Source organism: Halichoerus grypus, chromosome 9 (assembly GCF_964656455.1).
Source record: "Halichoerus grypus chromosome 9, mHalGry1.hap1.1, whole genome shotgun sequence".
Lineage (NCBI taxonomy): Eukaryota > Metazoa > Chordata > Mammalia > Carnivora > Phocidae > Halichoerus > Halichoerus grypus.
The window spans coordinates 51,175,903-51,188,702 of record NC_135720.1 but is presented as its reverse complement, the minus strand read 5'-3'; the positions used below and the strand labels follow the sequence as shown (position 1 = coordinate 51,188,702).

Below are 12,800 nucleotides of genomic sequence, written 5' to 3'. Positions count from 1 at the left end.
AAGGAACCAACCCTACCAACACCTTGATCCCAGACTTCTAGGCTCCAGAACTGTGAGACAAATTTCTGTTTATGGTACTTTGTTACAGGAACCTAGCAAACTAACAGAGGTGCCACTTGAATTCAGCCTTAATGTACCAACTTCTCAAAATGGAGAAATATGTTAGAGAATGTGGGTGTGAGAGGAGGGGTGGGGGGAAGACATTCTAGACTCTTAAGGCTGAAATGCCAGAGGGGCATCTGAATGGAGCCTTGCTACAAGCCATGTAAATGTGGGAGCAGAGCTCAGATTTGGGACAAGACAGAGATAGGGCCACAGGTTCTTATAATAGGGGGTGATCATTAGGGCTCAGGGTTGGAAGATGAACACCCCAAGGAGGGGACAGAGAAGATAAGAAGAAGACCAGGTTTGGAACCCCAGGAAATACTAGGATTTGAAAATAAAGAGGAAGAGAAGCCAATGAAGACTGAGAGATAGTGGTCATGAGGCAGGAACATGGAGATCCTGGATCCAAGAGAACAAAGATGTTCCTCAAAGAGAGGATGAGGCCAGCTGCAAAGAGCTCTGAGAGAAAATAGCCTTGTATTGAAAGCAGTATTGGTGACCCCATGAGCACTCTGAGGACAAAAGTCAGCTTGCAGGAAATGAGAGTTGAGGAAGTACCCAAGCACATCTCCTACTTTAACTTCTATATTTAACCGTCTGTCATAATGTAGAGTGGATGCAGGACCTTTGTGACTCATTCACTTTATACTGGACTTGGCTTACTCTTGTTTTGACTTTTGCTTTTGTGCTTATTCAGATTTTTTGGGTTTTCTTACCACTTACTTTTCTTTTAGTGGAAAATAATAGTAAATGCTCTTGGTTCTTTATCTACCCCCCCCCCCTTTTAGTCTCTATAAGGAATTGGCATGGGAGATGGGTTTTGAAGAGTTCCATTTGTATCTGAGACCTGTTCACTTTGAATTTGCACCACTCAAAGAAAAAGTGGACCGTCCATCTCCTGTCTTTATCACCTCTCTGCTGAAGGACAGTGATCAAGTAGACAGGTGAGCCTTGAAAAGTTCAAAGTAAAAATAATGTAGTGGTAGAATGAACAGCCAGTGAAAAATAATTTCTATCACCACTGGACACACAAATACAATTTTATATCTGAATTCCCTCTCTTATATTCTATCTGCCATGATGCCATTTCTTTTTTTCTTTTTCTTTTTCTTTTTTTTTTCTTTCTTTTTTTATTTTACTAAGGGCGGGGGAGAGATCTCAATGAAGGGGGATAATTGAATTTAAAAACACTGATTAATGGAACAACTGGATCAGAGAGCTCAAGTGAGATAGAATCACAGGCTCAGCCACTGCCCAGGTTGACCGTGTTGCTTCTGGGTAGAAAGGGGTATGAGGGTTTGTCTCATAGGGCAAGAACCATGGATCAGAAGTCCAGATCGCTTCTCCCACTTCCCCTGGGACCAGGAAGAAGTCAGTCAAATTTTTTGAGCCCCTGTTTCCTTGAAACTCTAATATAATGTACGAATCTAACGTGTATGGCAATATCTCAGTCACTCTTTTGTTGGCCAGCAGCAGAAGCAGACTCAAAGCAGTGAAACTTCTTCATGCCCCATAGGTTCAGCCCATTGCTGGAAAGAAAACACTCTTACTAGTAACAGATCATGAGTCTACTTAGTCAGGGAAAGGAATCTTTTTCCTCTGTGCAGAGTCAGCCTTTGTTGTGTGCTGAGGAGAAACTTCTGTCTCCCTCTTCTTTCCTTCTCTTCTAGTCTGCCCTTCCCCTGAGGGTCCGAGCTCTGTCCCTGGAGATTCCTGGTACTGGCCCCACCCCAAGGAAAGCAAAGATGACTCCAAGGAGGAAAAATCCCCTTTGTTTTGCTAGTGTGGATCAGTGCTCAAAATGTAACTTTGATGTGTTAATATGTTAAAGGACTCCTCTCTTCTCCAAAGAGACTGTGGGCTGAAATGGAGGTTAGGATGATAGAATATGGTATCCCAGAATTTCTCAACCTTGGCATTATTGAAATTTGGAACTGGATAACCCTTTCTTCTAGGGGGCTGTCCTGTGCAGCAGAGGTTGTTTATCAGCATCCCTGACCACTACCTCCCAGATGCCAGTAATAGGCCTTCTCCTCCCCGATTGTAACAATCACAAATGTCTCCAGACATTGCCAAATGTCCCCCGGAGGCAAAATATTTCCTGCTCTATCCTGTCGCACTAGCTAAACCAAAAAGAGAATTTATCATAAGGATATAGAGATGTCTCACAGAAACTGAAGGCAGGAAGTATGATTGGGCCTCAGATGAGGCTAGTTAGGTCTCCAGCCTGGAGCCAAGCTATGCTCTGGCTCTTCAAGGCCTCCTGCTGGAGCTGGTATTCTGCACTGATGTAAAATAGGGCATATTTTTGTTCAACTGGAATCAACCAATCAGCACAAAGTGCCCAAATGATCTGTGACCTGGTCAAGCTGTGATTGATCCTCCCAACAATGATCCAACAATCCTGTAAGATCTGGGGAGCCTTCTGAATTACCAGGGGAAGGTTTATGCATCCAAGGATCTTGTCTCTTGAGTTTGCATTTATTTTATGTATGTTAATTCCTTAAAGTTGCCACTTTGGAGTGCTGTTATAACAACAACATATATCAAACATGAGCATAGTGGCTTACATTTTAAAAAGCACATTCATGCATATTATCCCATTTAATATTTGCCTTAACCCTATGAGATAGGTGATATCTCCCATTTACAGATGAAGAAACCAAGATTCATAGATATTAAATTACTTGACCAAGTCTCATAAGTATGGACAAAGGACTATATCCCAAGGCATAAACATGGTTGCAAAGAACATTTAAATAATTATTGGGGCAATGGAAGAGAGAAAGAACTGGACAGCTTTTAGGGAGTGGATAAAAGGGTTTGAGTCAGTGAAGAGCCTGAGGACATGAGGTCAAAGGTACAAAGAGAAACAGGATAAAACAGTGGAATGGTGATCAAGAGAAAAAGAATTTGGAGTCAGTGGTCACCACAAGGAAACTGCAAGGAGATCAAGTCCAATAAGGATTAAAAAGACCCCAGAGCCCTTCAGTCTTTGGGCAGAAATATCAAGTCTTGTGTAACATCTGTACTTGGTATTATTGCTGATGTCTCAGAGCTGATCACATATGGTTTGGTCCCATCAGAATGGGCATCTCTTGACTAACACCATGGTACAACAGAACAATGTCATGTTTCTTCTTGCAGATATTCTCCTACTACTCTTGTCTTAGCCATCTCTGAGGTGGATGATAACCAGGTTGGCAAGTTTAGCTTTTATACAAAGGAAGCCATCCTTAAGGTAAATTATTTTTTTTAAAGAAAACTAAAGTAAAATTAAGCAATTTGCTCATGTATTTCTTTACAAATCATCATATTTAATTCATACATTTGGCTCCCATGTAGAAGAAAAGCTTCCAACTTCATAAATAATGATGATAGCCTTGTCTTATTTGTTGTGCATATTGGTCTGGTTTGAAACATAGAGCCTGCAACACCCTTGCAATAACTTCTGTTAGGTTTTAAAAGGAAGCACTTGTAGTGAACCATCTTTGTACCAAGTTTTTAAAACATGCACCTATTATTGGAGCTTTTATCTGATCTTCTTAAACTTGATACTGTTATTTTCCCTTTCCACTCAGATGAATCTCTTTGCTTCTGTGTGTGTATGTATAGGTTTGTATTTGTGTATTTTTTATTTTTTAAATTTATTTATATATATTTTTTTAAGATCTTATTTACTTGAGAGAGAGTCGGAAAAAGCACGAGCAGGGGGAGGGACAGAGGAAGAGGGACAAGCAGACTCCCTGCTGAGTGTGGAGCCCACTTCGGGACTCAATCCCAGGACCCTGAGATCATGACCTGAGCTGGAGTCCGATGCTTAACTGAGTCACCAAGGCACCCCTGTGTGTTTATTTTTTAAACATTGATCTAATCTTGGCAGTTTTAAAAGGCTGCCACTGAGCACGTTTGCTAGTTCATCAGAGCCAACTCATCCTTTTCTGACCAGAAACCTGTTGGTGTCCAGCTACAGAGCAAATCAGGCCTGGAGCGTGCCTTCCGGGATGAAATGGTGCTTAGAGAGAGACCAGATTCAGTCCTGTGGCTGAGGAGCAAGGATCTCAGCTCATCCTGCAGTTTGATTCATATGTTTACATGTTAAATAAGTGGTGATCTGAAATCCTCAACTTCATCTCTTTCTTTCTGGCAGAAATTCCTAATATCTTTCACATTTTCTTCCTTTAGCTCTTATTCCATTCAGGAGTGGAAAATATGCAAGTGACCCTTGCATGCCAAGCGGCTCAGAAAAATGCCTTGATGGTGGCTGTCCAACAGGCATCCTTCTATCACACGCCCTGGTGGGGCTGTCCTGCTGATGTGAAGGTCAGCCTATAAGATAGAGAAACCTGAGGCATGTTACCACTATGACAGCTGATGCCAGGCTACCCATACCGCCCCTTCTTCCCTTTAGCCTGCCCCCTCTCTCCTACCTTCTTTCCTTCCTCCCCTTCCCCTTCCTTCCTTCTCTTTCTTCCTTCTTTCCCTTCTCTTTTATCATTTTATCTTGTTTCCTTCCCTCCTTCCTTCCTTTCCTAGTGTGAAGTCAACACATGACCAAATCCTTACTGGGTCTCTTAATTTTTAGTGATTTGCTAACAATTTTTTCTTTGTATGTAACTCTATAATATTGGCTAGCTAGAATCAGCCAGCAGAAAATATCGTGTTCTTCCACCTCTACCCTTTGTAGATAAATGATTTTATCGTTTTCTGTTTTATTCTTCCTGCATTTCTTTTTGCGAAAGTAAATGGAGACATTTGTCCCTTCTTTCTTCTGCAAAAGGTTACACATAACGTATAACACTTTTCCCCCCAGATTTCTTTGGTTGTTATTGAGATATAATTCACATAACATAAAATTTACCCCTTTAAAGTATATAATTCACAAGATCTTGTAACCATCACCACTATCTAATTCCAGATCATTTTCATCACTTTCAAAGGAAATCTTGTACCCATTAGCAGTCACTCCCCATTCCACCCCCTTTCCTCAGCCCCTAGCAAATAGTAATCTACTTTCTGGCTCTATAGATTTGCCTATTCTGGACATTTCACATAAATGGGATCATTCAACAAATGGCCTTTTGTATCTGGATTTTTTCACTTAGCATGTTTCCAAGTTTCATCCATGTTGTAGCATGTATCAGTACTTTCATTCCTTTTTATTGGTGAGTAATATTTCATTATATAGATAGACCACATTTTGTTTATCCATTCATCAGCTGACAGATATTGGGTTGTTTTTACGTTTTGGCTATTATGAATAATGCTGCTATGAACATTCATGTGCAGGTTTTTCCAAGGATATATGTTTGTTTGTTTTTTTTTAAAGATTTTATCTTTTGACAGAGAGAGAGCAAGAGAGGGAACACAAGCAGGGGGAGTGGGAGAGGGAGAAGCAGGCTCCCCGCGGAGCAAGGAGCCTGATGCGGGGCTCGATCCCAGGACCCTGGGATCATGACCTGAGCTGAAGGCAGATGCTTAACGACTGAGCCACCCAGGCGCCCAAGGACATATGTTTTGAGTTTTGCTAACCCTTGTTAATGTCTCTTTTTTATTTTAGCCCTCCTATTGGGAGTAAAATGGTATCTTATTGTGGTTTTGATTTGCATTCTCTAATTATTAATGACATTGAACATCTTTTCATGTGCTTATTGGCCATTTATATGTCTTCATTAGAGAAATTTCTATTCAAATTCTTTGCCCTTTGTATAAAATAAAATTTGTCTTTTCATTATTTAATTATAAGAGTTATTTATGTATTCTGAATACAAGTATCAGTATATGTATAATTATCAAGTACATGGTTTGCAAATATTTTCTCCCATTCTGAGGGTCATCTTCTCACTTTCTTGAAGGTATCCTTTGGCCAGAAGGTTTTCATTTTGATGAGGCCAATTCATCTAGTCTTTCTTTTGTCATTAATTCTTTTGGTGTCATATTTAAGAAATCGTTGCTGAATCCAAAGTCACAAAGATCTACTTCTCTGTTTTCTTCTGAGAGTTTTGTAGTTTTAGCTCTTGCATTTAGGTCTATGTCCATTTATGGTTAATTTTTGTGTGTAGTATGAAGAAAGGGTCTAACCTCATTCCTTGACATGTGGTGTGCTGTCCCAGCACCATTTGTTGAAAAAACTCATCTTTCCCCATTGAATTGTCTTGACACGTATGTCAAAAATCAATTGACCATGAATGTAAGAGTGTATTTCCTGACCCTGAATTCTATTCCATTGTTCTATATGTCTATTATTTTTATGTTAGTACCCCTGCTGTTTTGATTACTGTAGAGTTGTGTTAAGTTTTGAAATTAAGAAGTATGAGTTCTCCAACTTTGTTCTTCTTTTTCAAAATTGCTTTAGCTATTTTGAGTCCCTTGCATTTTCATATTAATTTTAGGATCAGCTTGTCAATTTCTGCACACACACACACACACACACACACACACAAAACAACATTTGAGATTTTGACAGGGATTGCATTGAATCTATAGATCAGTTTGGATACTATTGCCATCTTAATTCTTCTGATCCATGAGCATGGATGTCTTTCTATTTATGTCTTTAATTTCTTTCAACAGTATTTTGTAGTCTTCAGTGTACAAGTTCTGTACTTCTTTTGTTAAATTAATTCCAAAATATTTTTTCTTTTTATTATGTTATTATAAATGGAATTGTTTTCTTAATTTCATTTTCAAAATGTTTATTGCTAATGTATAGAAATACAATTGATTTTTGTATCTTGTATCCTGCCACCTTACTAAACTAGTTTATTAGTTTTAATAGTTTACTTGTATGTATGTATTCCTTGGGATTTTTAAAAAAGATTTTATTTATTTGAGAGAGAGAGAAAGAGAGCACAAGCAGTAGGGGGAGGGACAGAGGGAGAGGTAGAAGCAGACTCCCCACTAAGCAGGGAGACTGACACAGGGCTCAGTCCCAGGACCCTGAGATCATGACCTGAGCTGAAGGCAGACGCTTAACCGACTGAGCCACCCAGGCATTCCTCCTTAGGACTTTTTATACACAAGATCATGTCATCTGCAAATAGAAATACTTTCACTTCTTCCTCTCTAATCTAGATGCCTTTTCTTTAATTTTCTTGCCTAATTGCCCTAACTAGACCTTCCAGTACAAGGCTGAATAGAAATGGCAAGAGTGGGTATTATTATCTTATTCCTGATCTTAGGGAGAAAGCTTTCAATCTTTTACCACTAATTATGATGTTAATTATGGGTTTTTCATAGATGCTTTTTATAGGTTGAGGACATTTCTCTCTATTCCTAGTTTGTTGAATGATTTTATCATGAAAGGGGTTTGGATTTTATTTACATATACTCTTTTGGACTTTGTTTTTTCACTTAACAGTATATCCTGAAAATCACTCCACATCAGTTCATAGAGATTTTCCCCCACTTTTTTAAACAACAGTATAGTTCTCATGTGTATGTATGTTCACCAGTAAAATTAAACATGGTTTTAGGAAATCAACTTTCCAGGTGGCCTTTTAACATTAAGTCTTATAGATTCTCTACAGCTCACCATATTTACCCCTTATCACATTTCTCAACCTCTATTTATCTATTTCTACTCTTCATGTTAATAGGAGAATCCAAATTTATGAGTATGGCAAGAATACTCATTCCTCGCTTCTACTGCCAAATAGTAATTCCCATAGAAATTAAATACTGAAGTAGAAAATAAGGATAGAGTGAGTTATATTGATTTTTTTAAATCTCAACCCCCGAAATCTTAATTCAGTACCTCCTATAAGTTAGGCTCATCAGATAATACTGAGGCACAATTCCTGCTCCTGAGGAACTTACAGACCAGGGTATATAAGGGGGACAGGCTCACAAGTGGTTTAAGCACAAGGCATAAAAGAGGTTCAACAAGCTATAGAAGGAATTTAAAGAAAAGAAAGGTCACATCTGGGAAACTAGGAAGGGCAGCACAGAGAAGGGGCATTTGGGAAAACCTGAAGGATGAGCTTTTTGACAGGCAGAAAGAAGAGCTTTCAGATAACTCAGGCTTGGGAACAAGAAAGGGCAGATGGGTACTAGATAAAAATGAGGAGTCCAGCTTGACCACCACTGGTGATTTTCATACATAGTTGACATAAGGAATTCTTTATTCAAGTACTTTAATCTTATAAAGAATACTAATTACATAAAACAGATATAAGTGGGGCTATTCTTGTTAAAATGGAGAGTGAGAGGATTATAAGTCCCTAAGATCCATTCAAAAAGCAAATGTTGAAAGTCGCTAGATTGGAGCACAGAGCAGGAATAGGAAGACATTAGGGTTACATATATTTACATATATGTAATATATATGTATTATGTACATATATTTACATATATATGAACGAATATGTGAATATATATAGTAATATATGAATATCTAGTAATGTGTGTGAATATATAGAAATAATGTGTGAATGTGTGTGTGTTTATATGCTCTCCTACAAGGGTGGGACAAGATGAGGACTGATGGTATAATAAGGAGGAATAAATGATGGAGACAATGAAAGGGAACAAGAGGAAATGAGGGAAGGGAGGAGGGACGGAAAGAGATGAGAGATAGGAAGAGAACAAAATTGTGCACTGCTATCAAACCAAAGGAGAGGAATGTTTCAGGAAGAAATGAGTCACCAAAGAAGATGTACAGATGGTAAATAAGCACATAAAAAGGTGTTTAACACCTTTTTAGTTATTAGAGAAGTTAGAGTTGTTAGGGAAATGCAAATTAAAACCCCAGTGAGACACTACTGCACACCCATTAAAATTTAAAGGACTGGTTAAAATTTAAAAGACTGACCATTTTGAGTGTTGGCAGGGATGTGGAAGATCTGGAACTCTCATATACTGCTGAAGGGAATGCAAAATGGTCAATCACTTTGGAAGACATTTTGACAGTTTCTTAAAAAGTTAAACATACACTTACCAGGATTCCGCTCCTAGGTATTTATCCAAGAGAAATGAAAACATATGTTCATACAGAAACATACACAGATGTTTATAGCAGCTTTATTTAAAATAGCCAAGACCTGGAAAGAACCCAAATGTCCCTCACCAAGTGAACAGATAAACAAATTGTGGTATATCCATATAATGGAATACTACTCAGCAATACAAACAAATGAATTATTGAGATACACAACAATATGGATGAAGCCATACAAAAAAGAATACGTACTGCATGACTCCATTTATATAAAATTCTAGGAAATGCATTCTAATCTATAGTCAGAGAAAGCAGAGAACAGTGGGTTGCTTGAGAAAGGGGGCTGGATGGATGGGATGGTCATTCTGATTGCAGTGATGATTTCATAGTTGTATACACATGCCAAAACTTATCTAATTGTACACTTTAAATATGTGTTGTTTATTAAATGTCAGTTATATCTCAGTAAAGCTACTGTTTTTAAAAGAAGAGGAAAAAAGAATAAGAAGTTGAAAGTTGATAGAGTTAAATGTGGAGGGAAGAACCAGAAGAGCAGGGATTAGAATGAGGCCATTTGACATTCTCAAAAGCTCATTGCTGACTGAGACAGCAGTTCTAATGGGGTTGAAAGCAAGACTTACTTGAAAGCAAGGCTGTCAGAGTGAAGGAGTGAGAGGGTGATAGAAGGATAGAAGCAGTGTGCATTTATTGCTCCTGTATCAGTCCATCTAGGCTCCACAACATAATACCATAGGAAGTTTTGCTTCCACATTCTCTCACTCCCCCGCCCTTTATCATTACCTTGTTCATGGCAGCATATATAGCCTACCTCCATTGCTTAGGCTGAACCACAGTGGGTACCCTGCCTCAGTTTCTCAGACCTTGCAGCCATGAAGTCCATCAGCAGTATTTCTTGAGAGGCCACTCTATTCAGAGCATGCCAACTAGCTATCTTGTAGAATAGAGAATTTTTTTCAGGGTAATTTAGACAACTGTACTTTATTGTAGAAATAGTTACACTTACTGCCTCACTCCCATATTGTGCAAAATCTCTCTTCCCTTCCCTCTTGTACCCTGTCCTCTCCTCCCCTCTGTTACCCTTCTCCTCTCTTTCTTCCACTCCAATCCATCCGGACCCCACATACTTAAGCATTTTACGTGTATTTGCGGTCAGTTGCAACTGTGAGATCATTTTGCGGCCAGTACTACAGGACTTACAAATCCAACAAATTTAATTCACTTTGGTTTAAAACATTTTAGGAGATAACTTCAGATCTGAGAAATTATGGTGGAATGGGTCCAGCCAGAAGAAGAAATTCCAGAATTGTGAATGGCATAGAGAACTTACTGTTAGCCCCAACTCCAAAAGTGCCAGACACCCTTACTCATCCTTCAGAAAGATTCCAGCCTACCAAAAGGTACTACCCTAGGGGTTTGTTTAAAATAACAAAAGTGTCCTCTTTTAAATCAATTAATAACAGATTGTGGGATTGAAAGATGCCTAAATTCCCAAAGTGACCAGCATGTGTTTAATTTTTAAGACCTTGTATGAAGACAGAACACAAGGAAGAAGAATATGGGCCTCTCCAAATTTTCCATGTTTATCTTAGACTGAAAAGCACGGAACTACCCCTCACTATTCTAACAAGTGTTTTATCAATGCTTAGGATAATAAGGTGCTGCATTATCAGAGAGCTAGAGCCTCTACAGAGAGATGGCTCTAAATCAGGAATGTCCTATAATGTCCTGATCTCTCTATCATGACAGAGAAAGGAGATATTTGTATTCTATAATAAATATTCTGAGTATTTCCAATGATAGTTTAATTTAATTCTGGCAAATTTAAAATGTAAAAAAAAAAAAAAAAAAAACCAAACAAGCAAAACTACTCTACTATCCAAGATGTCATCAGTCTGACATATGGCCAGAGTTCAAATACCCTAAGTTCACATTCCCAACATGTGGATGGAAGATTTAAGACCAATATGTCTAGTCAAGAGGACCCTTGCGTGGCTACTTCAGTCCAGGAACCCCTGCAGTAGAGGCCAGGAGGGCACAAAGGGACCTGGGTAGTATAAACACTGAGCCAGGCTCTGAAGTTCGGGACAAAGGAGGGACTGCTGATACATGCTCTAGGCACATGGGGGCCACAAGAAGGGCGGTGACACATCAGCATCCCTAGTGAATATAATCAGAAACATCTGAAGAAGATGAGAACCATGGAGACAGAGCCACCTGCTCTCCTTTTGTGATGCCTAATACTCAGCCCCAGGTTTCCTGTCCTCCAGGGAGCTCTTGTGTTGTCTTTTTATTATATGTACACTTACTTCCTGCCTTGGGCTCAGATGTCTCTGTTCACTTGTCAGGGCTCCGGAGGCTTTTGTGTCTATTCAACTAGAAAAGGTGGGGCTGCGGGACATGATGCTGAACACCTTCCTCCTCAGGAAACAAACCATGGCCGACAGAATGAAGAGCCTTGTGAGTTTAGTGAGAAGGGCTCCCTAAAGCTCTCATTATCTTTTACATTTGAGCAAATAAAAATTCTTAACTTGTAATCTGTTGCTTTCAGCCTATTTGGATAGGACTATTGAAAATATAAAGAACTGTAAAAGGGAATTCAATAAGAAATAGAAAGGAAGTAATTCAAGCTAATTGCAGTCTAGTTTTAAAAATATGCACTTTTTTTCCAAGACCACATTTTATTTTGTCACTTTCTAAATGGAACTAGTTTTAGCACCTGCTCTGGAACATTAGCCCACTCTTGAGTGACCCACAGATGTTCAGGGGGTTTAGACAAGGTGAGCAAGGGCTCTTACTATCTAATTCATGTGTTATCTGATTATCCAGATATTAATGACATGTTTCTATTTAAGGATTTTATACTAGCCCAATCTGTTGGAAAATACAAAATTCAAGCCTTTAAGCAGTTCAAAGTATTGCTTAATTTTGTGAATATGGTTTCATTATTCATTAATTTTTTGAGGAGGAAGTCACTAGACTAATGCATATTTCTTTGGGAGAGAAATCATAGGTTTACAATCTCTAGGCTTCTTCCCTATCTATGACTGAAAAGGAAAGACTTAAATTTCCCTTAATCCAGTTCTACAAATGCGATGTGAGGGAGGCCAAACTTCTAGACTACTGCTGAGCAATAATGGAGGCAAAGGACTCCTTTTAATAAGTAATTGAGATATTCAATTACCTTTTTTACTACTATATTCAAAAAATATTGACCAAATGAAAAATTTTATAGCTCATTAACTGCACTTCAGGATTATCCAGTGCCTATCAGATTAGAAGACACAGGGCTCCTAGATCATAGACAAAGAACTTTATGACTCACAGCAGAGGAAGTGACATGACTTTTATGTTTGTATCAGTTCTCTTTGCCTCCCAAGTCCCAAGGGGGCAACATGGAGGAGCCTAGATGTATGCAGTGGGTTTTTGTCCCAGTCAAATGACACTGAGCTTAAGGAATCTACCTCTTTTTGTGGCAAGCTTGCTATTTTTCCTGGAGGGAGACGTTACCCATCCCTCAAGGTTGCTCTTTGCACACAGAACCTTGAGAAATGGCCCAAGTAAAGAGTGGTCAGGGCCTTGCATTCTTGGCATACTCAGCAAGGTGTGCAGGAATGGGAGAGAACCATGGAGGAGTATTTCTCAGCAAGTTGGCCTTCAGAAAGAATATCTCAACTCTGCGACCTTTTCCTACTTTAAGTTTGCTATAAGTTTATATACATGTACTAGGATGGAGAGT

General features: G+C 38.9%; 1 protein-coding gene across 1 annotated transcript in view; it reads left to right on the top strand.

Annotated features, from left to right (window-relative positions):
- LOC144379162 (uncharacterized) overlaps window positions 1–12,381 on the top strand; it is a 33,551-nt gene extending 21,170 nt beyond the window's left edge. The window contains 7 exon segments of the mRNA XM_078055863.1: window positions 894–1,049; window positions 3,253–3,346; window positions 4,291–4,459; window positions 4,462–4,498; window positions 5,666–5,687; window positions 10,304–10,461; window positions 12,297–12,381. Coding sequence (XP_077911989.1) covers window positions 894–1,049; window positions 3,253–3,346; window positions 4,291–4,459; window positions 4,462–4,498; window positions 5,666–5,687; window positions 10,304–10,461; window positions 12,297–12,381 — 721 coding nt within the window.
- Window positions 12,382–12,800: the final 419 nt, after the last annotated feature.